Below are 27514 nucleotides of genomic sequence, written 5' to 3' on the forward strand. Positions count from 1 at the left end.
CTCCATTCGGGATGCCCATTTACTACCCTTCATCCCTTCCTATGGCAATTATCTTAAGACTAGCTAAAAGTCACCTCCTCTCCCCTCGAAGTCTTCCCAACTGGATGTACTGGTTTTTTTCCCTCTTCTGAATTCTTTTAGCACTGGGTACCTTTTTTTTTTTTTTTTTTGAGACAGAGTCTCACTCCGTTGCCTGGGCTAGAGTGCCATGACATAAGCCTAGCTCACAGCAACCTCAAACTCTTGGGCTCAAGCAATCCTACTGCCTCAGCCTCCCAAGTAGCTGGGACTACAGGCATGTGCCATGATGCCCAGCTAATTTTTTCTATATATATTTTTAGTTGTCCAGCTAATTTCTTTCTATTTTTTAGTAGAGACGAGGTCTCGCCCTTGCTCAGGCTGGTCTCGAACTCCTGAGCTCAAAGGATCTACCCGCCTCCGCCTCCCAGAGTGTTAGGATTACAGGCGTGAGCGACCACACCCGGCCCACTTGGTACTTTTTAATGGACTTTTCTGCCTTGAATTTACTTGGGTATTTATTTTAACCTCATCCGATTACAGAGATCCTACAATTTACCTTACCTGTATACATTTTTTATTTACCTAAAAAATGTGAATAGTGATAGTACATATATTACAGAGATTACCTCATAATCCTGTTATAACGATTAAGTCAGCTAAGACGTGAAAAGATATTTCTAAGGAATGGTAAAGGAGTGCTCGAATAAATTCTAGCGGGTACAGTGTACGCTGTTCTGGTGACGGGCAAACGAAAAGCCCTGACTCCAGCATTACAAAATTCATCCATGCAACAAGAACACTTGTACCTCCTAATATTTTGAAATAAAAATGATTAAAAACAATAGAAAAAATAAATTCTAGCTATTGCTACCATTCCTCAGAAACATTGTGATTTCGATAGTTTTCACCACAGTGAAAGAAAGCAGAATCCTATGGACTAAATTTAAAAAATTCTGTCTGAGATAATGGGCGAAAAAGCCCAAGTCAACGTAGCTAGTCAGTTGGCGCGTGCGCAGAGCCGATGAGGCGCAGGAGAGAGCGGGCGTGCGCAGAGCCGCCGGGGGCGGCGCGTGCGCGTGCGCGGGGCGGGGCTTGCGGAGCTAGGTGCCCGTCCTCGCGCCGTGGTTGTTACCCTGTAGCGACCGGGCTCGCGAGAGGGATCTTCCCGGCTGGGTAATGGATTTTGAGAATCTTTTCTCAAAGCCCCCCAACCCCGCCCTCGGCAAAAAACCGGCCACGGACTCTGACGAAAGGTGATCCCGCATCTTTTCATCCTTTGAATGTAGGGCCCCAGCCAGGCTCCGCCTCTTCGTTCCTTCTGGATTGGAGGCTGCGCGGGGCCACATCCGGGCCGCCCCGCGAGGGCCCGTGGGGAGCACGTGGGCCGGCCCCGGCCGGGCGCGACGGGCGGACCCGGAGGGGACTTGCGGGTGGAGGGGGGTAGAAGCCGGAGACGGGGTCCAGTTCGTAGGGCGCGACGGCCAGGGGCGCCGAGAGCCTGGGCGAGGGGAGCCATTGGGGTGGGAGCGAGGAGGCTCCAGGATGCTCTCCTTTCTCCGCGCTCCTGCCCCTCTAGGCAGGTTAGGAGCTAGCCGCTGTTCCCATAACCTGTTGCCCCCTTGCCTGTTCCCATAAGCTCCCAAAGGACAGAGATCCTTTGTCGTTTTCCACTGACACATGCTGGGCTCTTTTTTGTAGAAAGGACGAAACCACAACTTGATTAAACGTTAAAGAATGCTGCCATTAGTTCACTGATTTGCAACAGAAAACCCTAAAGACCATAATAAAGCAACAAATACCATGTGGACTTAGTAATTCCATTAGGTTGAAAAAGCAAGTGAGACTTGGCCAAATGGTGCTAATTTGTTGGTCTCATTCTTAGAGACGTGTATAGAGTAGTTTGTTTACACCCAGATATTCTTTCAGTTTTTATTTGTTGGAGTTTTAAGTGCTAAAAGCCATCTCTCCTAAACCTATGTCTTCTATGTTCCCCGGTTTCCCTAAGCCTAAACCTTGACACGGATCTCACATTCTTTTATTTCTCTCATCACAGGTGTGTCTGATTCTGGTTGATTTTTACTTCTCGGTATCACTCATCTACTCATTTCACTGCATCTCAAATGCCTTAATTGAAACTATTACCTTAATTGATCATTAGGATCTTTACTACACACTTTACATGAAATACATCATTTAGCCCTCACAACAACCTTAAGGAGAAGATAATGCTGTCTTCGTTTTACAGATGGGAAAACTGAGGCACAGAGACGTTAAATAACCTGCCAAGATTGCAAGTTTAAGTGGCAAAGCAAGGATTAAGTTGCCCAGACAGTCTGACTCAGGACCCATGATTTCATCACCAAACTTCTAATATAAAATAAGACCTATAAATATCGGAAAGAGAGAAAGACACTAATTACTTGCAGATGATATCATTTACTAAGGAAAATAAGAGGAACCAATTGATAAACTATAAAATACATAAGAGAATTCATCACCAAAAAAGACAGTAGCATCATTTTAAAAACAAGTATCAGTTATCAACTTGAAAATGTATTGACCAAAAGATCCATTCACAAAAACTTTACTGTAGCACATAAAAGACACTTGGAATTTTGCCAAAATGATAGGCAAAGGATGGCATGGAAGTATGGTGAACTGTCTATTCATATCATTTGCCCATTTTTCTCTTTGGCTGTTGGTATCTTTCAAATTTTAGGAGCTCTTGTCTGCATATATTTTACTCCCAATTGTCATTTGTCTTTGACTTTGCCTTGGCATTATTTCTCAATGCATAAAGGTGTGGGGGTGTTTTGGTTTTGTTTTGTGCAAATGAAGCAATCATTTCTGTTACAATTTCTGGTTTTTTTCCTAGTAATTTTTGGATGAAAATATTTTTCATTCAAAAGAAGTTTACTGAATACATGCTATGTAAGAGACATTATTCTAGGCCTTGGGGATACAGCAATAAATGAACAAGAAAAAAATCTCAGTACTAATGAAATTTACATGATTGGGGGCGGGGGAGATAGATAATACATAAATATACAGTATTTTTTGTGATGTTAAATGCCCTGGAGAGAATGAAAGAAAGGTAGGGGAAACAGAAGCACCAGTGGGATGATGGGGAGACTGTAGATATTTTAAAGGTAGCTAAGGAAGGCCTAACTGCTCACATTGGTAAGTAACATTTGAGTAGGGACTTTAAGGAAGTGAGAGGAGTTGCTGTCTAGGGGATGGAGTATGTTCTGTGGAAAGATCTAGAGATGGAGTGAGCTTAGTGTGATTGGGTTAGGGAAGCAAAGTGGCCAGAATGACTACTAGAGTGGAGTAAGAGTAGCAGGACTTGAAGTCTGAGAGGTATTTGGGTAGGTTTGAGGAAGGCAGATCATGTAGGGACTTGTGGGTGCCATAATAAGGGCTTTGACTCTGACTGAGATGAGAGGCCATTGGAGGGCTTTCAGCAGTGAGTGACATCTGACATATTTTAGCAGGGTCATTCTGGTTATGTTGAGGGTAGAATATAGGAGACCGAGAGCAACTTTGATTATTAGTGGCAAGAAGTGGTCAAATATGGCTATATTTTGAAGATAGAACAAACTGCATTTTTTTCACAGATTGGAGGGGGTTTATAAGAGGTGTCAAGATTGATCTTAAGGTTTTGGTCAGTATCCTGAAAGAGATGGAGTTGCTGTTTAAGATAGCAGGAGGATTAGGTTTCAGAGAGAAGAGCAAGAGTTCAGTGTTGGATATGTTAGGATTACACATGTGTGGTAGATATTCAAGGTGGACATGTTGAGTAGGAAGTTAGCTCTGTTTGGGTTTAAGGGGAGGGGTTTGGGTTGGAGGCTTGGCTATTGAAATCAACTACGTATATATGGTATTCGAAGCCATGAGGTAGAAGGAGATCACCTCCTAGAATAAGAATATAGACAAGAAAGAGGTTTGAGGGCTGACATTTAAAGTTGTGAAGATGAGTAGCCAACAGTGGAGACTGGGAAGAGGTGCCCAGTGAGGAAGAAAAAACTAGAAGAGCTGAGTATCCTTGAAGCTAAGTAAAGAACATGCTTTACGGAGGAGAGGGTCAACTCTGTCTCATCTTGTTCATAGGTCAGGTAATATGGGCACAGAATTATAGACCTTAACAGTGGAGGGGTGAAAGTAGACACCTATTTGGAATGGGCAGTAGAATAACAGGGTGTAGTTTTTAAGGCACACACTTCGAAGCCTGCCTGCCTGCCTGGGCTCAAATCTCATTTGAGATTTGACCATTTGACTAGCTCTGTGACAAGTTATGCAACCTTCTTGTAATTCAGTTTTCTCATCTGTAAAATGAGCTTTTTAAGCAGTAATATATGTATCATACGGTTGTTGTGGTAAGTGGAATGTGCATGCAGCAACACCTGGCACAGAGCGTTATGCAAGTGTTGGCCACTGCTGTATTGCTATTGTAGTCATTATCTCTGTGCCTAAGGAGAGGTGGTTGCCTCCTCCTCCATGAAACGATTCGTAACTAGAAACTGGAGCAATAAAGGTTCACAAATATTTGATTTTTTTGGCTCTAGTAATGGTAGCTTTGGTAAAAGGCTCACAGCTTGGCACCTCATCTGATGAATGTAACTCAGGAGCTCCAAGATCAATATAAACTGTTGCATTGGATGAAGCTGTGAAGCCCAGGTTCCTGTGACTTTGAAAGAAGCACAAAGCCAGTATCCACATTCTTCTTGTGCTAGCAGTGCCTTCCGTTTGTAACATGTTCTTTTGAGAATGGACACGTTGCCTGTTCCTGGCTTTTGTCTGGCATATAACAATCTTGTGTTCACTAATTTTTTCAGCCCCCTATATCTCTAGCGTCAACCATTGATTAGATTCACATATACATTTTATTGGCTTCTTTGTTCACCAGTTTCTTATATTTACTATCTTCATCTGTCTTGAGTTTACTTTTCATTTTGTTGGAATATCCTCAAGTAATTGATATCCATGCAGGGTCAACTTCTCAGTCCTATGAGTCTGAACACAATTTTTCTTTTTCATCTTTGTACTTGAGTATGTTTGTCTCTCTCCTAGCCTCAGAAGGCACCATGCATTCTGCCTGAAATACCTTTCTCCCTTACATTCCTCTTTGTTTGCTAACTCTTACGTATCTTTTAGGTTCAGAAAGCCCCTGGCCCCTAAGTCCAGGTTAAGTGTTCCTCGTATATACATCTATACTTATCACACCATTTTGAAACACCTTTATTTTTTTCTCCCAAGCAAGTAGAAAGTTCTTAGAAGGCAGGAACAAGGTCTTTTTTATTGTAGCATGAACTAAGTCCTAGAGCCTGGTATATGGCGGATACTCAGTATTTGTTGAATAAACAGAATGGTAGATAAATGGATGATTTATATAGCTGCTAATACCTGAGCATTAAGGTTGTATAGTCTAAAATTTCAGTTGTACAGGTTATTTATAAATATATTGACATTTACTGCCCACCGTAATTGTGTACATTATTTATCTTGAGTGTTTGGAATACTGATTTGGAATTTCTTTCAGGGCAAGTTGAAGACAAGCCAAAGCAGTTAATTTTAATGTTGTGGTATGAACTCTTTTCAGGTTGAAAAAACCCTTTTGTGTTATTTGATATTTTTGCTACAGAATCGATGATGAAATAGATGATACAGAAGTTGAAGAAACACAAGAAGAGAAAATAAAATGGGAAGTTAATCTGGAGTGTGAGCAAATTCCCAAAAAAGTAAGATTAAGTTGCCATATTGAAAAAACAGATAGGAATGGATGTGAGAAATTCATGAGGGATCCTATGGGTCTCATTTTAGTAAACATTTGGGACCCACTTACTTATATCAGGGAAACTTGTTTATACTTTATTTGTTGCCGTTTAACATGAATTGTTTTTAGTAATTGGTTTTAATTTTCCCTGTTTCTGAAATGGATTGTAATCTGCTTCAAAAACTTCTTTCACATTATATTAAAATTTTGAGGGCTTTGATTTGCTAACTTAACCAACCTTAGTGATTTATAGTTTAAAGCCTGTATTAGTTCGATAGGTTTGCCATAACAAAGTACCACAAACTCAGTGGCTTAAACAATAGAAATTTATTGTCTCATGGTTCTGAAGGCCAGAAGTCCCAGAACAAGGAATAGGTAGTGTTGGTTCCTTTGGAGGACTGAGAAGAACCTGTGTATCACTCTCCTCTTGTTTCTGATGTATTGCTGGCAATCTTTGGCCTTCTTGGCTTGCAAAAGTATCACCCTCATCTCTGCCTTCATGTTCATATGGCTGTTCATATTCTCCCTGTGTGCCTGTGTCTGATTTCCCTTTTATGAGGACATCAGTTATATTGAACTAGGGCCCACTCTAATGACCTCATCTTAATTAATTATACCCGTAATGGCCCCGTTTCCAAATATCGCCACATTCCAAGGTACTGGGATTAGAAACATAAGAATTTTGGGAGGACACAGTTCAACCCATAGCAAAGATAATATGTGCTCTTCTCTTACCTTTCTTTTTCTCTTTTTGAACTTTTCTCACTAAGCTTAATTCTAGCTTTTGACTTAAAGTGAGAGACTTGTGACTCTTCCTTTCACATGAACACTTAGAGGCCATTGTATGGTTATTACTTGGCCTAATTTCAAAATCATTGTGTCTCAGGAATTAGGGAGGACCGAGAAAAGGGAGAGAGACAGAGGAATAGCCTGTGGTGGAGAACACAAACAACGTGTCCATTAAGTTCGCTGTCTTATATGGGCAGGGTTCATGGCATCCCAAAACAATTACAATAGTAACATCAGAAATCACTGATCACATAGCTAGGAAGAGTGGCTCACCCCCATAATCCCAGTATTTGGGAGGCTGAAGTGGGAGGATTGTTTGAGCCCAGGAGTTAGAGACCAGTCTGGGTGATATAGCAAGACCCTCCAAAAACACCCCACAAAGCTCACTGATCTCAGACACAGATCACCATGACAGATATAATAATAATGAAAAAGTTTGAAATATTGTGAGAATTACCAAAATGTGACACATAGACATGAAGTGTAGAACATGCTGTTGAAAAAATAGCATAGATAGACTTGCTCTATGCAGGGTTGCCACAAACCTTTCATTTGTAAAAAACACATCTGTGAAGTACAGTAAAGCAAAAAGCAATAAAACAAGATATGCCTATAATTTTCTTGGTAAATATCTCACATCTTATATACCTTTTGTTACATTTATTGCTAAGTGTTTAATGAAGCTATTATAAATTCTATCTTTTTCAAAGTATCATTTTCTAACTATTGGTTTCTTATTTGGTTGGCATACATGCTTATGTAGGAATGCATGGAAGATAAATTTTTGAGTTCTTATTAACATTTCCAAAAATATCTTGAATTTATCCTCATAATTGATAGATAGTTTGCCTAAATAGAATTAAGTCTGAGGTTATTACTCCATTGTTTTCCATAATCTAGTGTTGCAAAGGTGAAGTCTTACCGATTTAATTCTAGTTTCTTTGTATAAGTATCCTGTTCTTTTTGGAAGCTTTTAGATTCTTCTTTTTATTCTTGGTGTTCTTAATTGTATGAGATTGTCTAAGTCTTTCTGCATTCATCGTACTTAGTGTTATTGTGGTGAGACCATATTCCTATCCTTCATATATGAGACATATCATCTCTTATTTTTTATCTCTTTTTTCTTTGTATTCTAGGAATGTCCTCTATTTATTTTATAAGTTATAATTTAACTATTTAGGAGCTCATTCTTGTTTTTAAAGCTTTCTAGCCTTATTTTTTTGAATATAATATCTTGAATATCTTTGTGTATTTATTTTTAAAATTTTGAATTATTTTCCTGGAATCATATTAACTTCTTCTGAATTAGTTTTTCAGTTATTTTCTTGCTCTTTTGTTTTATTCTCTAGGTCAGGGATCAATAAGCATTTTCTGTGTTATGAGGATAACACAGTAAATATTTTAGGCTTTTCAAGGCAAGAAGAAAAATTGAGAACATTATGTAGCTACTTATATGATGAAAGAGAGTAAACAAATTTCCACAACTTTTTATTGACAAAATTTAGCATATAATTGTGGTTTTTTTGTTGTTTGGTTTTTTTTTTTGAGACAGAGTCTCGCTTTGTTGCCCAGGCTAGAGTGAGTGCTGTGTCGTCAGCCTAGCTCACAGCAACCTCAGTCTCCTGGGCTCAAGCAATACTGTTTCCTCAGCCTTCTGAGTAGCTGGGACTACAGGCATGTGCCACCATGCCCAGCTAATTTTTTTCTATATATATTAGTTGGCCAATTAATTTCTTTTTATTTATAGTAGAGGCAGAGTCTCACTCTTGCTCAGGCTGGTTTCGAACTCCTAACCTCCAGCAATCCGCCCGCCTCAGCCTCCCAGAGTGCTAGGATTACAGGCGTGAGCCACCACGGTATAATTGCTTTTATAATACAGGTCTACTGATGAGAAGAATGAGGTTCTTCTTTATGGGATAATTATTTGCTTAATTGGGGTTCAAATTTACTGCTCCCTTATCATCAAAATTTATTGCTAAGATTCATCTGTTATGGTGATATGTAATAGGACCTTATCTATTTCATCTCTGAAAATGTCTTCCCACTACAGATAGGTATTGCCAAATACTGATATCAGTTCACCGGCACATGATTTTAATTGAGTATATTCATTCCCTAGAAGGCATTTATGGAGCTTTATTAGATTCTTTCTTCACTAGATTTATCTTTTAGTACATTGTTACTTTGCAGATTAATCACTTCCAATTGAAGGTTAAGTGGAAGCTCCTCATTTGCACAATAAATGGATTATGAAATGGCAGTTTCCTTTGCTCTTGTATTAAAGTCTGAAGAAACAGTGCAGGAATTGTAGTTTGAATGTAGAAAATCTATCTGCAGCAAATTAGTGTGGTTATGGAGGTCTTGCTTCTGTTTTAACTTTGAACAGCACAGTGATACTGAGCAGTCAGTCTCAGTAACAGCTGTCAACTCATTAAGAGCCAGGGAAAACCACTTGAAATCATTTACCTCATTTTTTAAGTGTTTGTTTGTTGAAGTTCTTCCCAGTTTCCTCAGTCTTTGAGCAGCCCTTCAACTGCTGCAATCAAACATGATTTAATTAACTCACCATCAGCTGTCTTTGGTTGGCTAACAAATGAGCTGCTCAGAAACTTGCTTTGATTGAGGTTTTGTTTTTGTTTTTTATTTCTGTGAAGAAAGAAATTTGTGATGAGATCATCTGTTTTAAGTTTTCTTATTTTTCTGACTGTTACTTTCTTGTGAGTTGGGAATATTGTGATGAATGCTTAATATTGTAGTGTCCACATATATTGTGTTCATTTAGCACTACTGTAGTATCATTACATATTAATAAGAACCACAATGCTTTGCCATCTGATTTGACAGTAAAATAATCCACACTTCACCGTGTCTTTAAATGCATTACATTCGAAGTCTACTTTTCATGCTTTGACCTGGTGGGTATGCACTGGTAATGCAAAAAGTAAAATAAAATGGCATGAGGAACTCAAAATACTGCTGGAGTTATTACTGTTACCTCAGTTTGTAATGCACTGGCCATCTTTGTGAACTGATGTGAACATAATGCAATTACTCAACTCTGCTGTTACAGTGAGGAAGCAGCCAGTATAATACATTAATAAATGAGGATGGCTGTGTGCCAATGAAACTTTATTTATGGATACTAAAATTTGAATTTTATATAATTTTCAAATGTCAAGAAATATTAAAAAAATTTTTTTGTTGTTACAACCATTAAAAAATAAGCAACGATTATTCTTAGCTTGTGGGTTATTACAAAAACAGGTGGCAGAGTGTATTTAGCCCTTGGATTGTAGTTTGCTGACCCCTGCTTAGATTGTTGTGACATGCTTGTTCCCTTCTTGTCCCTTCATTTAAGAAAGGCCTAGAGAGTTGATGGATATCCCCTGCTGATGTGTTTGGTAGGTCTGTGTCTCTAATGGCCTTTCCTCTAAATGGGAAGGAAGCCTGCCTGGGCGTTCAGTAGGTGAGTAGGCTGCCTATGTAGGTAGGTTTCCCAGCAGCATAACAGTTCTTAACCTTTAGCAGTCTGGAGAAGCCTATGGGCCCCTGCTCAGAGTAAAGTTTTTAAGTGTGTAAAATAAAATATGTTGGATTACAAAGAAAATTGATTTTATTGAAATAGAGCTTATCAAAATAGTAAAGACAAATGTAGTAAGTGTAATATATTCTTTACTAATGCACTAAATAGTAAGACCGTGCAGTGGTTTTAATTATCTAATTTTGAAATAGTGGTAAATGTAAAAAATATGTTGAGATCTATAGCAACTGTAATGTAATATATGAAAATACCTGTGGTTTATATTGGTGACAGTCATAGTACTGCTGGTACTACTAGGGTTTGTTCCCTGTGTTCAAAACAGGAGAAAATACAAAATGTCAATTTAGGGGTTGATGAAAATACTACGTGATTTTCTTCCCATCTAAGTTGACTGAATTTTCTGAATTCAATTCATAGACCCTTTTGGCAGGGGGTGGGGGGTAGTCTCTGGACAGGAGGGTGAAAACCTCTGCTTTAGGGTGAGTGGGATGGAGCATTTTTCTGGTAGGGGTTGTTCCTAAGTACACATAGAAGACTTAGTACCCCTATGTGGGTGATTTTACTGCCCACGTGTGAAGCCTTACCTTTCACCAGACTTTTTATTCAATTTCTTTGGATAACAGCCCTCTCTTTTCTCAGGGAAAGTTCCTGGTTGATTTATATCTGATGAGGGGTAGGGTAGAGAAAATTTGTTATAATAGCTTTGTTTTCATGTAGAATTATAATGCATCATCTTTTTCACACTCGAACCTAAGCCCAACCTCTAGGCTGTGGTCCCCAACCCTCAGCACCAGTACCAGTCTTCAGCCTGTTAGGAACCGGGCTGCAGAGCTCTGCCTCACCCCTCCCCGGCCCCACCTTTGCCTCCCTCCACCCCCATCTGTGGAAAAATTGTCTTACATGAAACCGGTCCCTGGTGCCAAAAGGTTGAGCACCACTGCTCTAGAGTGTAACTTCCTTTTTGACTGTCAGAAATTTGTTGAACTCTGTCAGTTATTGATGAACGCACTTCATGAACGCACTCCCAGATACATGCGCACTATTCTCTGTACTTTTATTTCTGTGGGGTGTCTGGAGACCATACTAGTTTACTAAGCCATCCTGAATCAAAAGCAATAAAACCTTTTACTTGAAAAAAAAAGCTACTTTATTTAGACTCCTTCACAAAAGGAGAAAAGGGTTGTAATTATGTTTGTACACTTCCCAGATTATACCTTTGTGAACAACAAACTGAAGCATTGAGTTTCTAGTTAGCTAAGTGAAGAAAAGTATTCAGTAATATGTATTTTCTGTATTTCAGTGCCTTCTGAAAAGAGTCATTAGTAATATTCATCTCTACTGTATAATAAAACAACATAATGATTGTCCTAGTTTTATTAATGTTGCCAGCTCATCTCATGTATTCATTTAATACAGATCAGACATGTTATTACTTGTGGTAAAAGGAATTGCTTCAATACTGTCGGCTTATGTGTTTTGTGCAAGTAGAGGGCATTCATTTGTGCAAGTAGAGGGCACTCGTTTGGATCATTTTAATATTTTGATTTGGATGCACTGAACAGAATCTTATCTCTATGTGTTTGCGTAAGCTAATCATGTGAGCCACTGCATATTGAATAATCTTTTTGGTTCCTCCTATGCCCACCAAGTAAAATTAAAGGGCAGAACCAAGGTAAACATAACAATCTATCACAGGAGTCAGCCAACTTTTTCATAAAGGATCAGACAGTGAATCGACTTTGTGGACCATACTGTCCCTCTCACAACTAAACACAACTAAGACTATATGTAAATGAATGGGTGTGACTGTGTTCCAGTAAAACTTTATTTTCAAAAACATGTGGCCAGGCTGAAGTTTGCTTACCCCAACCTATCAGTCCAGAAGTTAAATTTAGAAGTTCGTTCTATGGTGGTAGTTGGACAAAGGTGCTCTCTTTTGAAGACTTGGAGACAAAGAACTTGGTGGCCTGAAGATTGTTAGATTAGTTGGTAGTCTTGTCTGGCATAATGAAGATCAGGTGTACCTTGAAGCCATTGTCAGATCAAGAAACTTCCTCACCTTGTTTGGATTCTTTAAACAGGGAATAAGTTCATTTTCTAGGCTCATAATCAATCTGGTGGAACAACTCCTAGCTTTGTAGTTAACCATCACATGTAAACCATTAAATTGGGATACCTATATGTTTTATAATAGTGATTCTACTGTTTTTTGTTTTGTGCTGCCTTAGTCAGTTATCATGTGAAAGTAAGTAAGAGACCCGGCCCCAAAGTATGCTTTGGAACAGAATCATTGTTCACTGTAATTATAGGCATGCTATCTCTTCCTGATATCAGAATAGGAGCCCTTTGGGATTTGGTCATTTTTAAAAAATAAACTTTTTGATTATAATTTATATAAATTAGAATTATACAGTTTGATATACCTCTATCACCAAGTATAGATAACTGTGAATGGATACTTGAAAAATTTTATACAGAAATTGCTTTAAGTCATGTGCTGTGATCAGCTTGAGCTCCTCCAAAATCAGCTCCCATACCTAGGTTTCTGTTCCAGTGAGTGGTTGGGTTCTCTGATGTTGCCTTGGGGCACTTTCAACAACGGAGTTAGAAAAACTATTTCTGAAAGTGAACTTGATTACAAATAACAGGGAAGTTCTTTCTTCCTTATTGTTGCTGCCATCACTGCAGTGAGTTATAGGAGAAAGAGTAGATTTTGGTAGCTGAAATGTAACTTAACCCTTTGTACTTGAATGTCGAGTGTGGATAATGTCGAGTGGATAATGAGAATAAAGCAAGCGAGTGCAAAGGGTTAAGCTAAATGGGCCATGATAGTTTACATGGTGTTTTATGAAATGGTAAATTATTGAATCAAGACATTTAAAAGTATTGCCAAAGAAATCATTATATCAAAAAGACAATCGCTTCTTGGCCTTTTGGCTAAGATCAAGTGTAGTAAGAAGACACCTGCACTCATATGTTTATCACTGCACAATTCTCAGTCACAAAGATATGGGATCAGCCTACATGCCCATTAACTGATGAGTAGATAAAGAAAATATACACCCTGGAGTACTACTCAGCGATAAGAAAGAATGAAATAATGTCTTTTGCAGCAACTTGAATGGAACTGCTGGAGACCATTATCCTAAGTGAAGTAACTCAGGAAAAGAAAAATAAATGGCATATGTTCTCATTTATGAGTGGGAGCTAAATTACAGCTACACAGGGGCACATAGAGTGGTATAATAGACATTGGAGACTCACGGGGGAGGTGGTGAGGATAAGGGATGAAAAATTACCTATGGAGTATAACATACACTACTTGGGTGATGGGTACACTAAAGCCCAGACTCTACCACTTTACTGTATATATATGTATGGAATTCAACTTGTATTCCCTAAATCTATTAAAATTTTAAAAAAGGAAAGAGGAATAATTAAAGTATTGTCAGTGCAAAGGGAGAAATGCAATGTGAGAATACTATAATCTATTTATATCAACTACGATTTGGGGGTTTAGACTTTTAATTCAGTAAAATTCATACAGTGTATAAATTCAGAATCTTCCCTTAAGTTGTCTTTAAAGATGGATTTGTCATACTGGTTTGTTCATTTTTAATTTTGAAAAATTACAAATATATGAGTGGAGAGAATACTGTATGAACCCCATGTGCCCAAGACCAAACTTCTTTATTTTTATTTTTATTTTATTTTATTTTTTTAGGTTAAGTGTTAAGGTTAGGTATATTGCCCATGCCCCCCCCCCTCGAGCCAGAGCTTCAAGCGTGTCCATCCCCCAAACGTTGCACCTCTTACTTGTTGTGTTTGTATACACCCATCCCCTCCTTCCCCCTCCCACCTGTCTGACACCAAATAAATGTTATTCCTATATGTCCACTTAGGTGTTGATCCGTTAATACCAATTTGCTGGTGAGTACATGTGGTGCTTTTTTTCCATTCTTGAGATATTTCACTCAGTAAAATAGGTTCCAGCTCTATCCAGGAATATACAAGAGGTGCTATATCACCATTGTTTTTTTTTTTTTTTTTTTTTTTTTTAATTATTTTTTTTTATTTTGGCATATTATGGGGGTACAGATTTTAAGGTTTCAATAAATGCCCATTTCCCCCCAATCACCATTGTTTTTTAAAGCTGAGTAGTACTCCATGGTATACATATACCACATTTTATTAATCCACTCATGAATTGATGGGCACTTGGGTTGTTTCCACATCTTTGCAATTGTGAATTGTGCTGCTACAAACATTCGAGTACAGGTGTCTTTTTCATAAAGTGACTTTTGATCTTTTGGGTAGATTCCTAGTAGTGGAATTGCTGGATCAAATGGTAGATCTACTTGTATCACTTTGAGGTATCTCCATATTGCTTTCCACAGAGGTTGAACTAGTTTGCAGTCCCACCAGCAGTGTAAGAGTGTTCCTATCTCTCTGCATCCATGCCAGCATTTATTGTTTGGGGACTTTGTGATAAAGGCCATTCTCACTGGAGTTAAGTGATATCTCATTGTGGTTTTGATTTGCATTTCCCTGATGATTAGAGATGTTGAGCATTTTTTCATATGTTTGTTGGCCATTATCCTGTCTTCTTTTGAAAAGTTTCTGTTTGTGTCCTTTGCCCATTTTTTGATGGGGTTGTTTGATTTTTTCTGGCTTATTTTCCTGAATTCTAAATAGATTCTAGTTATCAGCCCTTTATGGGATGTGTAGCTTGCAGAAATTTTCTCCCATTCTGTGGGTTGTCTATCTGCTCTCTTGACAGTTTCTTTGGCTGTGCAGAAGCTTTTTAATTTGATCAGGTCCCATTTGTTTATTTTTGTTGCTGGTGTGATTGCCTTTGGGGTCTTCTTCATAAATTCTTTGCCTAGGCCGATGTCTAGAAAGTATTTCCAACATTTTCCTCTAGTATTCTAATAGTTTCACACCTAAGGTTCGAGTCTGTTATCCAGCGTGAGTTGATTTTTGTGAGAGGTGAAAGGCGTGGGTCTTGTTTTAGTCTTCTACATGTGGCTATCCAGTTTTCCCAGCACCATTTATTGAATAAGGATTCTTTTCCCCAGTGTAAGACGTAACTTCAACAATGATACGTTCGTGGCCAATCTTCTTCTTCTGTATAACCAGATTGTTTTTAATCATATTGGGTTTTTTAAATTGAAAATTCAATTTTTACTTAGTTTAGGCACTTTGGAAACTCTACAACTCTGCCCAAGAGTTTGCTACATAGAAAATCAAGAAGTAAGGACTATGATGTATATAGTGATAATGATATCTGCAGTCAGGAATCAGAAGACAGTTTTGCCAAAGAGCTTCAACAGTACATACAAGCTAAAGAAATGGCAAATGCTGCTCAACTCCTACCATTTCCTGAAGAATCTATGAAGAAAGAGGGAGCAAAAGATACTCAGCAGGGTAAGGATCAAACTATTAATATTTTATCATTTAAAGTTTATCTAGAGAAGTCATCACAGTTGTCCATATATGGGCAGGGATTTTTTTCCTTGTACCTTATCTCATGATACAATCATGGTTTTCACGGATCTGTACGCCAGGTGTGAGCTTGTATGGCCTGAGATCCCACCTAAGAGCTGGCCGCTTGGTGTATAAATGCTCACTGTTTGCAGGAGCTGGGGGTGCAGGTGGGCTATATAACAAAGGCCAAGGCTTTTTCTAAAGGGAGAGTGCTAAATCCTTGGCCTCTGCATGTATGAAGGATGGGATGCCTGTGTGTATTGTTGTCATTTAAAGAAGAGTTGACTGGTTGTATGTCAGACTGGAACTCAGAAATATATTCTTTTAGATTACTGAAATGAGATTTGGGCATAAATATGAGGGCAAATGGCAATTGTAGATGAAATTCTTAATGCTCTTATTGTTTTCTACCTGTGTTTTTTCTATTTAAAATGGATCTGTAGATTAAAGCTATATAAAATGTTTTCAATTAAAAATCTGACAGTAATATATGAAGTCATTTTAAATATTTGAAGCTTTTACCATTATGGTGCTATGGCAATTCCTAATTAGATCTCTCATACTCTGAACACTTCAAAAGGATCTGGCTTTTGGCTTGTAAGATTGATTTCATTAATTATCTTGCTTTTTGCCTGACAATATCTTATATATTTTCAAAAAGAATGAATTGGAGTGCCCTGGAAGATATTTCAGGAAAAAAAAAAAAAAGAATGAATTGGGAATCCAGTATATATTACAATTTTCTTTTTGATCTCTTAATCCCAGAACTTCTAGGAAGCAGGTCAGTATCTTACCAGTTTTCACTCACTGAGCTGTTGAGAACTTTTCCTGGATTATTCTAAGACATACTTCTTAAAAGTAAACTATACTTGTTCATTGTCTGGTTACTGGGGAAAAAAAAGTAAACTGCTATTATACTTTTATGTCATTTTTTAAAATTAACTTTTTTGTTTTTAGCTGCTAAACAAAAAAATAAAAATATTAAAGCTGGTCACAAGAATGGTAAAAAGAAGAAAATGAAGCGGAAATGGCCTGGCACTGGAAACAAGGGACCAAATGCTTTGCTGAGGAACAGTGGCTCACAGGACGAGGTATAGGATCACATGCTTGTAGCAGAACCCCTGTATGCTTTTGGATTTTAATCTTATACTTCAGTGACAAGAAGTTCTATGTGATAGTGAGAGATGGGAGCATCCCATAAAATCAGGGTTTTCTCACGATGAAGATCTCTTTTTGCCGAGAGTGGGCTCTCCATTTTCCTCCTTATTATTGCAGCTTCCTTCCCTTTCACTCGTTAGCTGCCAGCAGCCATTTTAAGCCTTAGTGTTCTCCCTGTTGTCCCGAATGCATGAATATAAGCCCCTCGATTTTTGAGTGTTGTACTGTGAATGACTGTGGGAAAATGGGAAGACCAGAGAAGATCAAGTAGTCATGAGGTCATTTCAAAGGCCATAGAGTCTTACAAAGTTTGTCCTGACTCCCTCTGGTAATTAAAAAGGAATATTTCTGGGCATTGGCCTTACCAAATCTCTATACCCACTGCCCTCCTAGTATTGCAATTTTGTTTGTAGAAATTCCTCTTCCTTGGTCTGCACGTGTAATCAGGGTAGGACAATAAGTGACTTCTCTGGACTCTGCCTTTCTGATGGAAAAATGGACTTTAAATTGGATGGCAAGCTTTTCATTAGGCTTGTCACAGGGGACAAGAGTAAAGGTTTATAAAATATTAGAAATACCAAATATTATAGATCCAAGTCCATTATATGAAATCTATCCCTGCCTCTTTATTTTACAAATGAGGACTCTGAAGCCCTAGGGTTCAGGTAATTGTCCATAGTCACACAGGGCCAACCCAGAGCTAGAACTTTGTGTCCTTACCCAGTCAGTATTCCCTTTCATTTGGTGTACACTGAATCAATTGATTATTAAGCCAAAGCTAACAGCCCTTCTACGTGAGGAACAAATTCTAGACATATATGATAGACTTGAATAATACAACCAAATAAAACCAGAGATTTAAACTGACACTTATAAGGCATAATTTTGGTGGTGCTAAGTGGAAATTTAACGTTATTGCAAAGCAGATCACGTAACTATACAGTCAGCTCCTTTGTCTGTACATACTGTATTCCTAGAACTGTATTCAAAAATTTGGTATGCAAAAGCTGTAAGCTGTGTACTACAAGTTAAAAGTAATATATTTCTGAAGAGCTCAAATGTATTATAAAAATTCCCCTTTTGTTTTTTATATAAAAATGACCTTTAATTTTATATCTTTATCACCATATTTGAGGCTATATTTCTAATTACATTTGTTGATTCAAGCTGGTCAGTATTATCAACTAACACCCACTGAGCATCTCATTGAAACTATAGATTTCATTGCTTTGGGCTGCCCCCATCCATGACTTCCACCTTTCTCCTTCTTCTAAAGATCTTTGTTCTTAGACTTTGCTTTTTTTTTTTTTTTTTTTTTTTTTTTGAGACAGAGTCTCGCTTTGTTGTCCAGGCTAGAGTGAGTGCCGTGGCGTCAGCCTCGCTCACAGCAACCTCAAACTCCTGGGCTCGAGCGATCCTTCTGCCTCAGCCTCCTAAGTAGCTGGGACTACAGGCATGAGCCACCATGCCCGGCTAATTTTTTATATACATATCAGTTGGCCAATTAATTTCTTTCTATTTATAGTAGAGACGGGGTCTCGCTCTTGCTCAGGCTGGTTTTGAACTCCTGACCTTGAGCAATCCACCCGCCTCGGCCTCCCAGAGAGCTAGGATTACAGGCGTGAGCCACCGCGCCCAGCCTAGACTTTGCTTTTTATCACAAGTACTAAAAAATTCATTTTTAAATTTTTTTCGTTCTTTTAAGGGCAACATATAAAATATTTAAATTGCACAAGCACTAATATTCAATGGTGGAATGCTGTTGAAATTAACAAAACATTCATTTTTAGACTGATGTACAAAAGTCCAGATCTTACATGTGAGGGCCAGTTTAAAAGAGTGAGCTTTTAATATTTTAACGGTGGTTTAAAATAATTTTGTGCAACAGAATAAAATATTCAATTTTCTATTTCTCACATTTAATTTTTTGTTTTTGTTTTTAAAGGATGGTAAACCTAAAGAGAAGCAGCAGCATGTGAGAATGAGTCAGGGATTCATCAACCAACATACAGTGGAATACAAGGGAAAACAAATTTGTAAATATTTTCTTGAAAGGAAATGTATTAAGGTATAAAACTGTGTAAGCAAAAATATACTAAAATGTACTAAATGTACTAAAACAAACTGCTGTTTCTGTTTGACACTCTTTTAAATCATACTATTAGGTTTGTAAAACTGTTTGCTTCTGGAAAAGGTTCAATTAAAAAATTTTAGTGAAGTAGATAAAGTATGTAAAATTAAAAGATGATTTGTGGTAAAAATGTTTAGGACTTAATGAAATTTTAAGCAGATATATGTGAGGTACTTACAAGGTAACTCATTAATATTAGACTGTACTGCTTCTAGGACTTTGGTTCTTTTTGGAATCATTTGTATATTTAAAGTTTAATGGGAATTAAATTGTAATGACTTAACTATAAGAAATAATGACTTTTCCTTGTACCTTTTTTTGCCTTAGGGAGACCAATGTAAATTTGATCATGATGCAGAGCTAGAAAAGAAAAAGGAAATGTGTAAGTTTTATGTACAAGGATATTGTACCAGAGGTGAAAACTGTCTGTATTTGCATAATATCCTTTATCACAAGATATGGTAACTTTACTCTTCATAGATATTTACATGAACATTTTAAATATGCAAAATTTTTAATAAAACCAATGTTTTAGTATAACAAAATTATATTATCCAAGTCCAGCTTAGTATTAAACTGATTAAATTATACATAATTTTTTTCCCCCCATAAGAAAGAAAACTTCCTTAGACAATCTCTCAAATGATGATTCTTTCTGTTCAACCTGGGTGGTATTGAGGGTTCATGAGACCTATTCAAGTCCCTTTCTGATACATGTACAGAAAGACTGCTGGAATTTCTGCTGTAATATCGACTAATTGAATCTATATTCAGAAAAGCTACTTTATTAAAAAGGCAGGGATTGAATAATTTGGGAATACTTATTTCCTATATATTCTAAACTATATAGAGGTTAATTGTCCCTTAATTTGAAGAATAATCTTAGCTCTTCAGTGCAAATGATGCAGACATGTTATAAAAACATGAAGAATAAACATTTTAGGGTAATAGCACCTTTGGTCACTACAAAAGTTGTTTTTCTTCAGTCTTTCAGTATAATGAATCTTAGATTCTAACTTGAGGATTTCTTTTCCTAGAAAATAATATTGAAGTTATATAAATTTATTCTATTTTAAACAAGATTAATATTAGAAGGATTCAAGTTTGTAAGACATATTATTGTTATTAATTGTGATTCCTCTACCCCAAAAGAATGTGTTAAAAATAATCACATTTCTCAAGGTATTTAAAATATATATCCTTTTCATATCTCAATGAACCCATCTTTAGTCTATTATGAGAATGGATATGAAGAAAAAAGTGTCTTGTGATAGTCAACAGACTTGTTTATGTAATCTTTCTAAAGTTAGATTTTTTGTGTAACCCAATTAATAATTTATTTTCTCATATTTTAAATAGAGGAATTCAGTGTTTCTACTAGTATGAAAAGACTTTATATAGAAAAAAGAAAAACATTAAAATAACAACAAACTATTTCAGTTGAATTAAAATTGTTCTCTTCCTTGACATTGTATTACATGAATATCCTTGCAAGTTTTACCATACAGGAACAAAATGTTATCAGGGTGACTACTGCAAGTTTTCACATGCCCCCCTGACTGCCGAAACACAAGAACTGTTGGCTAAAGTAAGTACAATTTTAATAATCTTTTGTTTTTCCTTTTTAAAGCATATATTTGAACTAAGGATGAGAATTTGAAGATACTGTTCCTTAAGGAGAGGGCCTCCTAAGGAGTATGGAATATATTAGGACTGATAATTTAAGAATTTATTTGAGATTAGAAAATTATTTTTCATTTGTATATTTTTCCTTATAGATGAAAGGAAGATTTATACTCATTGCTAATATAAATTGGGATACTCTTAAAACCGTCAATGTTAGCAATTTTAATAGCTAAGCTAAACAAAGGAAAGTAAAGCAGATAAGAGGAATATTAATAGTATTCTTATAAAGATTCTTAGAAAGTTAAGAGTCACAGGTTAATAAACATGTTAGAGTTATATTTAAAATTAAGTAGTAATTTCAAAGTGTTTTCTTCAAATATTCTTTTAGTCTGTGAGAAAAGATTATTGAAAAATTATAGTCATTTATAGTATTTTATTTCCTGTGTTAGTTGGAGCTAGTCTTTTCAAAATTAAATTGAAATGTACATGCAAATAAAGATTCTTTTAAAATCAACCATACCATCTTGTGGTGAAATGTTCCCTTGAGCATATGCAAATATTAGAAAGTCAAAAGTATTTATTTCTAGATATTTTTAGGTTATAAAATATGAAAGGTTACTGTGAAATTAGAATTTGTACCAAGTGTTTAGTTTATTTGTGTAACATATATATGGAAAAATGGTACATAAAATTAGTTTTCAGTTCCTTTTATAGTAGTAAATATTAGATTATTATTAGGATGGATGTTATTGGAATCATTTGAGAATTATGACAGTGTACCTGAATTAGACATTAATGCATAAAAATGATTATGTGATTTTTTTTTCTTATTAGGTTTTGGATACTGAAAAGAAGTCATATAAATAAAATAGACATTTAAAAGGTAAAATTAGAATTTACTACATTTTTCTTTTTTTGCCCCCTTTGAACCATCTCTAGAAATTGGCATGGCAATCTCAATAGGGCTTTTTCCATTTTCTTAAATAGAAGTATTTTTCTCTTTCTTCCCCCACTAAAAAAATTGTAAGGTATTTGATACATATACATAGCTGTGTGGATCTCTTACCAGTCTGCCTCCCTTTGCGGGTCTATCATTTATATTTTTATTCTCCTCTTGTGTTTCTTTGCAGATGGACCCAATGTGTATAATTCGTGAAACAGTATATTTAGTTTTGCTTATGTTTAGAGTTCATTTAGACAATACTATACTCTGCGTATTACTGCGGTCCCCAACGCCTGGGCACAGACTGGTACTGGTCTGTGGCTTGTTAGGAACCGGACCGCATACAAGCAGGAGGTGAGCAGCAGTTGAGCGAACAAAGCTTCATCTGTATTTACAGCCACTCCCCATCATTTACCTCCCCATCCCTGGCCACCCCCCACCCGTCCTTGGAAAAATTGTCTTCCATGAAACTGGTCCCTCATGCCGAAAGGTTGGGAGCCACTGGTGTCTTAATTGGTCACTTGCTATTTTCACTCAACATTATACTTCTAAGATTCATTCGTGTAAAATGCATGCAGCTATCATTCATTTTTACTCCTATATAGCATTTCATTCTATGTATATGTTATTTATTAGTCATTCTATTATTAATGGATATTTAGGTTATTTTCAATTTTTTAACAAGCTGTTATTATAAATATTCACATACATGTCTGTCTGTTGGTATAAACATGCTTGAGTTCCAGGGCCAGGGTATATTCCAAGGAGTAGACTTGTTATATCATCTTAACATTTAAGATAGTACCAATTTTTTTCTAAAGGAGTCATAACAGTTTATACTCCTACAAAACTGTGTACAAGAACTCTTGTTATTCCACACTTACCAATATTTTATAATGCTAATATTTTAAATATTTTTGGTCAATTTAGTGGGTGTCAAAATAGAATCTCATTAGCTTTATTTGCATGAAGTACAGCATCTCATGCTTATGGACCTTTGAGTTTCATTTTGGGTGAAATCCCTGTTGATGTCTTTTGCCCATGTTTTTATTGGTTCGATTGTCCTTTATATATTAATTTTATATGTTCATGATAAAATCCTTTCTGAAGTATGTGTGGCAAGTCTTTTCCTAGTCACCTTAAAGGGCACAGGAATGTGCTTATCACTCTGTTGATGGTGTCTTTTGCAAAGTTTTTCATTTTCATGAAGCGTAAATTTTATCTATTTTTAATTTTGTTGCCTATGCCTTTGGTGTCATACCCAATAAATCATTGCCAAATCCTATGTGTTGTAAAGCCTTTCCCTTATATAATCTTCTAGGAGTTTCATAGCTTTAGCTCTTATGTTTAGGTCTTTGATCCATTTTGAGTTAATTTGTATGTATTAATTATCTAAGGCAAGGGTCCAACTTCATGTATTAATTTGTATGTATTATCTAAGACAAGAGTCCAAACTTTGTTTTTCATGTATATATCCAGTTTTCCCAGCACCAGTTGTTGAAAGAGAATGTCTTTCCCCCATTGAATGGCATTGGCACCCTTGTCAAAAACTATTTGACCATGTATGTTAAGATTTATTTCCAGCCTCGCTATTCTGTTCCATTGGTCTATATGTCTGTCTTTATGCTTGTACCACACTGTTTTGATTACTGTAGCTTTGTAGTAGCTTCAAATCAGAAATATGAGTCCCCTAACTTTGTTCTTTTTCAAGATTGTTTTGACTATTCAGGATTCCTTGAGATTTCATGTGAATTTTAGGGTAGATTTTTCTGTTTCTGCAAAAAACGTCATTTTAATTTTGATAGAGATTGTATTGAATGTATAGATTTCTTTGGGTAATATTGACATCTTAATAATATTGTCTTCTATTATTGAACATGGGATATCTTTCCATTTATTTGTCTTTTATTTCTTTCAGCAACATTTTATAATTTTTATTGTACAAGTCTCATCTCCTTGGTTAAATCCCAAGTACAGTTGACCCTTGAACAACATGGGGGTTAGGGGTGCTACCCCCATGCAGTAAAAAAATCTGCATATGACTTTTGAGTCCCCAGAAACTTAACTATTAATACTAATAGCCTGCTGTTGATGAGAAGCCTTATAGATAATACAGTTGATTAACACATAAATAGACTAGTATCTACATATATTTTATACGTTCATAACTTTTTCTTAATTTTTTCAATGATTCTAGGGTATGCAGTTTGTCTGTAAGGTTTTTCAAATTGTCACGAATCTCCAAAACTTTTCCAATATATTTATTGAAAAATATCCATGTGTGTAGGTGGGTCCACACAGTTTGAACTTGTATTGTTCAAGGGTCAACTGTATTTTATCCTTTTTGATGCTATTGTAAATGGAATTTTTTTAAATTTCCTTTTTAGATTGTTTATTGTTAGTGTGTAGAAATGCAACTGATTTTTTTATATTAGGGTTTTATACATATAAGATCATAGGATGGATATTTTCTTAACATGCAAAAATGTGTTGTACCTTAAGAAAATCAGCATCATACTTAATTGGGAAACAGTAGAGGCATATTCTTCTAGTTTTCACTAGAAGAGTTTATGTTTCAATAAGACTGTCCAGTTTCTAAACCTCGAATAGAGTTCCCCTCTGAAAACATCTGCATCTAGTGCCAGTTTCATTTAAGAATGTCCTTGATGAAGCAATAAAAATTATTGTTATTAAACCTCAACTCATACAGTCTTTTCAATATTATGTTTAGCAAAATGGGAAGATATATAACTGTATACTGAAGAGGTATTATAAAGGAAAAGCACTTGTGCTATTATCTGAGTTGCAAGCTGAATTAGCTGTTTTTCGTGAATACTATTTTTACTTGAAAGAACAACTGAGATCTGTGTGAGGTGGTGTGTGCCTGTAGTCCCAGCTGCTCAGGAGGCTGAGGCAGGAGGATTGCTTAAGCCCAGGAGTTCAAGTTTGAGTCCAGCCTGGGCAACATAGCAACACCCTATCTCTTAAAAAAAAATGTAGATGTTTGGCAGGACCTTTTCCACAAATGAACAGAGTGACCCTGTCACTTCAAGGAGGACAACTGAAAACATTTGTTATCAATGATAAAATTCAAGCTTTTGAGCAAAAATTCCAATTTTAGAACATTTGATCTGCTTCTGTGAGCTTAAAAGCTTTCCTATACCTAAAGACTTTTTTGGTGAGATTTGATGATATTAAGGAATGTGATTTTTAAAACACTAAACTATATAATGAAACATTTGGAAGATCTGCATAAATTAGTGCACTAATAATTTCCAAATAAACAATGTGTGATACAAAACTATGCATGGGTAAGACATCCATCCAACCCACAATATGACCAATGGGTTTTATGCAATAGTACAAAAAGTTTATTGATGTGGCTTCGTATTCTGCACTGCATCTTGAAATTTTTTCCATTTGCTTTTAATATTCATTTGCCCATCATTTTATTTTTAGCTTTTCTGAATAATTTTTAGATCTGTTTCTTATATGGAACATATATAGTTGGCTTTTGCCCTGTGAGATAAACCAAAATCTTTTTCTTTTTATAGGTGAATAAGTCCATTCACATTTATTGATACGACCAAATATTTGACTTAGTTGCTAATCATTTTATAGTTACTGTGTTATGTTTGCATATTTTCTCTGTCATGTGTTTTCTTTGCTCTTTATTACATTGTTCTTCTTTCATCTCAGTTTTATTCTTTTTATTTTTCTGCTTTTGTTCAATAAATTTTATTATGTTTCCATTCAAATCTATTCTTGTAATATAGTCTTCATTTTAAATATAATTTTATTTTCTTGTATCATTTCTGATGTCAGTCAACTCTTGTTTCATTACTTCTGTTTTTTGTTCAGTTTTAGTCTTAAGTTTTTGAATTTGAATTCAAGGTATTTCCTTTTCCCAAAGAGGAGTCTTTAATTGTTTAGATGTTTGTGTTATAGTTTTCTCCTGCTGCATGGGTTTTTTTTGTGTGTGTAGAGAAAGGGGCGGTAAGTGTGGCTAAGTTGGTAATTTTCACAAGCTAATGTGTTTTTTGTTCTCTGTTTTCTTCTGTAGCATAGATGAAGAATGCTTAAGCCTATATGCCTGTTCAAGACTGGTGATTTGGAGTAGTTTACAAGAGTCTTCATTCAAAGCGCCCTCTTATGTCATTGGAATGATGTGCAGCTTCTTTAATGGATGGCCAGAGGGCTGGGATCTAGAGTACAAGTGTGCAAGGGATTGGTCTTCCCTGAGATGGTCTGGCCATTGGAACAGGAGAGCAGCATATATGGCAGAGATGCCGGCTGGTGGGTTGCAGAAGTCTATTCTGATTGATTTAGTTTTCTCAATAAAATAGGAAGCAAGGTTAGGCTGAGTGAGGATGGGTGAAGAGGTATAGGAGGTTTGAGGAGAGAAAACTGCTAGGAAGACATTGGCATAATAGGTGGACTATAAAAATAGAGCTAGATCTCCTCATGTCATTAAACATTTTCACATGTTTTTAATGGTTGCTCACAATTTCCTTTGAGGGTTAAAATAAATTACAGTTTTATAATATTTTAAACGAATTTCCTGTTGTTGAATATTTGTTTCCAATTTCTTAGTATTATAATAAATAAAATGGACTCCAGTTTCTTATTGTTCTAAATAAAATGGAAAAATATCTCTTGCTATATCATTCCTAAACTTTGAGTTCTTAACTTTTCTGTTGTTAAAATATAAGAATATTTATCTTTCTCATTGGTTTATAAACTGTAGTCAGATTATACAGTTGTGTAAAATAGAAACTTTAGGAGTATAATGATGTCTTTAACACAATATTCAATACAAAATTTTCCAAGTGTAAATAATGACATTCTAAATATGCATTTCCGGCCAGGCGCGGTGGCTGACGCCTGTAATCCTAGCACTCTGGGAGGCCGAGGATGGTTTCAGGAGTTTGAAACCAGCCTGAGCAAGAGCGAGACCCCATCTCTACTATAAATAGAAAAAAATTAATTGGCCAACTAATATATATAGAAAAAATTAGCCGGGCATGTGGCGCATGCCTGTAGTCCCAGCTACTCGGGAGCATGAGGCAGCAGGATTGCTTGAGCCCAGGAGATTGAGGTTGCCGTGAGCTAGGCTGATGCCACAGCACTCACTCAAGCCTGGGCAACAAAGCAAGACTCTGTTTTATTGTTTTTTTTTTGTTTTGTTTTTTTGAGACAGACAAAACAACAACAACAACAAAAAAAAATATATATATATAAACTTAGCCAGGCATGGTGGTGCATGCCTGTAGTCCCAGTTACTTGGGAGGCTGAGGCAGCAGGATTGCTTGAGCCCAGGATTTGAGGTTGCTGTGAGCTAGGCTGATGCCACGGCACCATGGCACTCTAGCCGGGGCAACAGAGTGAGACTCTGTCTCAAAAAAAAAAAAAAAAAAGAAAAAAGAAAAAAAGAAATCTCCAGGTTCAAATAGTTTCACTGGCAAATTCCACCAAATCTAAAAAAGAAACAACACCAATTCTACACAATCTCAATATTTGGGAGATGTCAATTCTCTCCAAATTGATTTAGATTTAATACAGCTCCAATAAAAATTCAAACGGGACATTTTTTGTAGATACAAGCTCATTCTAAAATTTATGTGAAAGGCAAAGGAACTAGAATAGTCAAATCAATTTTTAAAAAGATTAAATTGGAATACTTGCGCTACCTGAATTTAAGAATTACCATAAGCTACAGTAATCAAGATAGTGTTATATTGGTGAAGTGACACATATATCAATTTACCTGATTAGAGTTTACAGAAATTGGTGCACACAAATGTGGGCAACTGATTTTCTTATTGGTGCATTTAGACCATTTACATTTAATGTAATCATTGATATATCAGGACTTAAATTTGCTATTTTATTATTTGTTTTCTGTTTGTTCCCTCTGTTCTTTATTCTTTTTTCTTCCCCTTCCTTCCTGTGGGTTACTTGAGCATTTTTTAGAACTTTATCTTGATTTATCTATAGCGTTTTTGAGTGTATCTCTTTATAGATTTTTTTAAGTGTTTGCTCTAT

General features: G+C 36.3%; 1 protein-coding gene across 3 annotated transcripts; it reads left to right on the forward strand.

Moving 5' to 3' along the window:
* The first annotated feature begins 1092 nt into the window (after positions 1-1092).
* On the forward strand, positions 1093-26015 carry ZC3H8 (zinc finger CCCH-type containing 8). Of its 3 annotated transcripts, XR_012918598.1 has the most exons (10): positions 1093-1274; positions 5663-5759; positions 15317-15551; positions 16569-16702; positions 18715-18837; positions 19228-19339; positions 20379-20488; positions 21361-21409; positions 21657-21823; positions 25533-26015. XR_012918598.1 is itself a non-coding variant. In XM_012742842.2 (9 exons), exons 1-8 carry the CDS (start codon positions 1198-1200, stop codon positions 21391-21393), a joined length of 921 nt encoding a protein of 306 aa, XP_012598296.2. In that variant the 5' UTR covers positions 1093-1197; the 3' UTR covers positions 21394-21409; positions 25533-26015. The 3 variants fall into 3 exon arrangements, 2 of the variants coding, with proteins under 2 accessions (XP_012598296.2, XP_075857089.1); XM_012742842.2 differs by lacking the exon at positions 21657-21823; XM_076000974.1 differs by lacking the exons at positions 5663-5759; positions 21657-21823 and having other exon boundaries at positions 15322-15551.
* The last annotated feature ends 1499 nt before the right edge of the window (positions 26016-27514 follow it).

Source organism: Microcebus murinus, chromosome 3 (assembly GCF_040939455.1).
Source record: "Microcebus murinus isolate Inina chromosome 3, M.murinus_Inina_mat1.0, whole genome shotgun sequence".
Lineage (NCBI taxonomy): Eukaryota > Metazoa > Chordata > Mammalia > Primates > Cheirogaleidae > Microcebus > Microcebus murinus.

Excerpts from the sequence above, each read along its gene's own strand:
- ZC3H8 (XM_012742842.2), top strand. The coding sequence starts at position 1,198 with ATGGATTTTGAGAATCTTTTCTCAAAGCCCCCCAACCCCGCCCTCGGC. Across the intron at positions 5,760-15,316 it reads GTGAGCAAATTCCCAAAAAA|TTTAGGCACTTTGGAAACTC; the intron begins GTAAGATTAAGT and ends ATTTTTACTTAG. Across the intron at positions 16,703-18,714 it reads ACAGTGGCTCACAGGACGAG|GATGGTAAACCTAAAGAGAA; the intron begins GTATAGGATCAC and ends TTGTTTTTAAAG.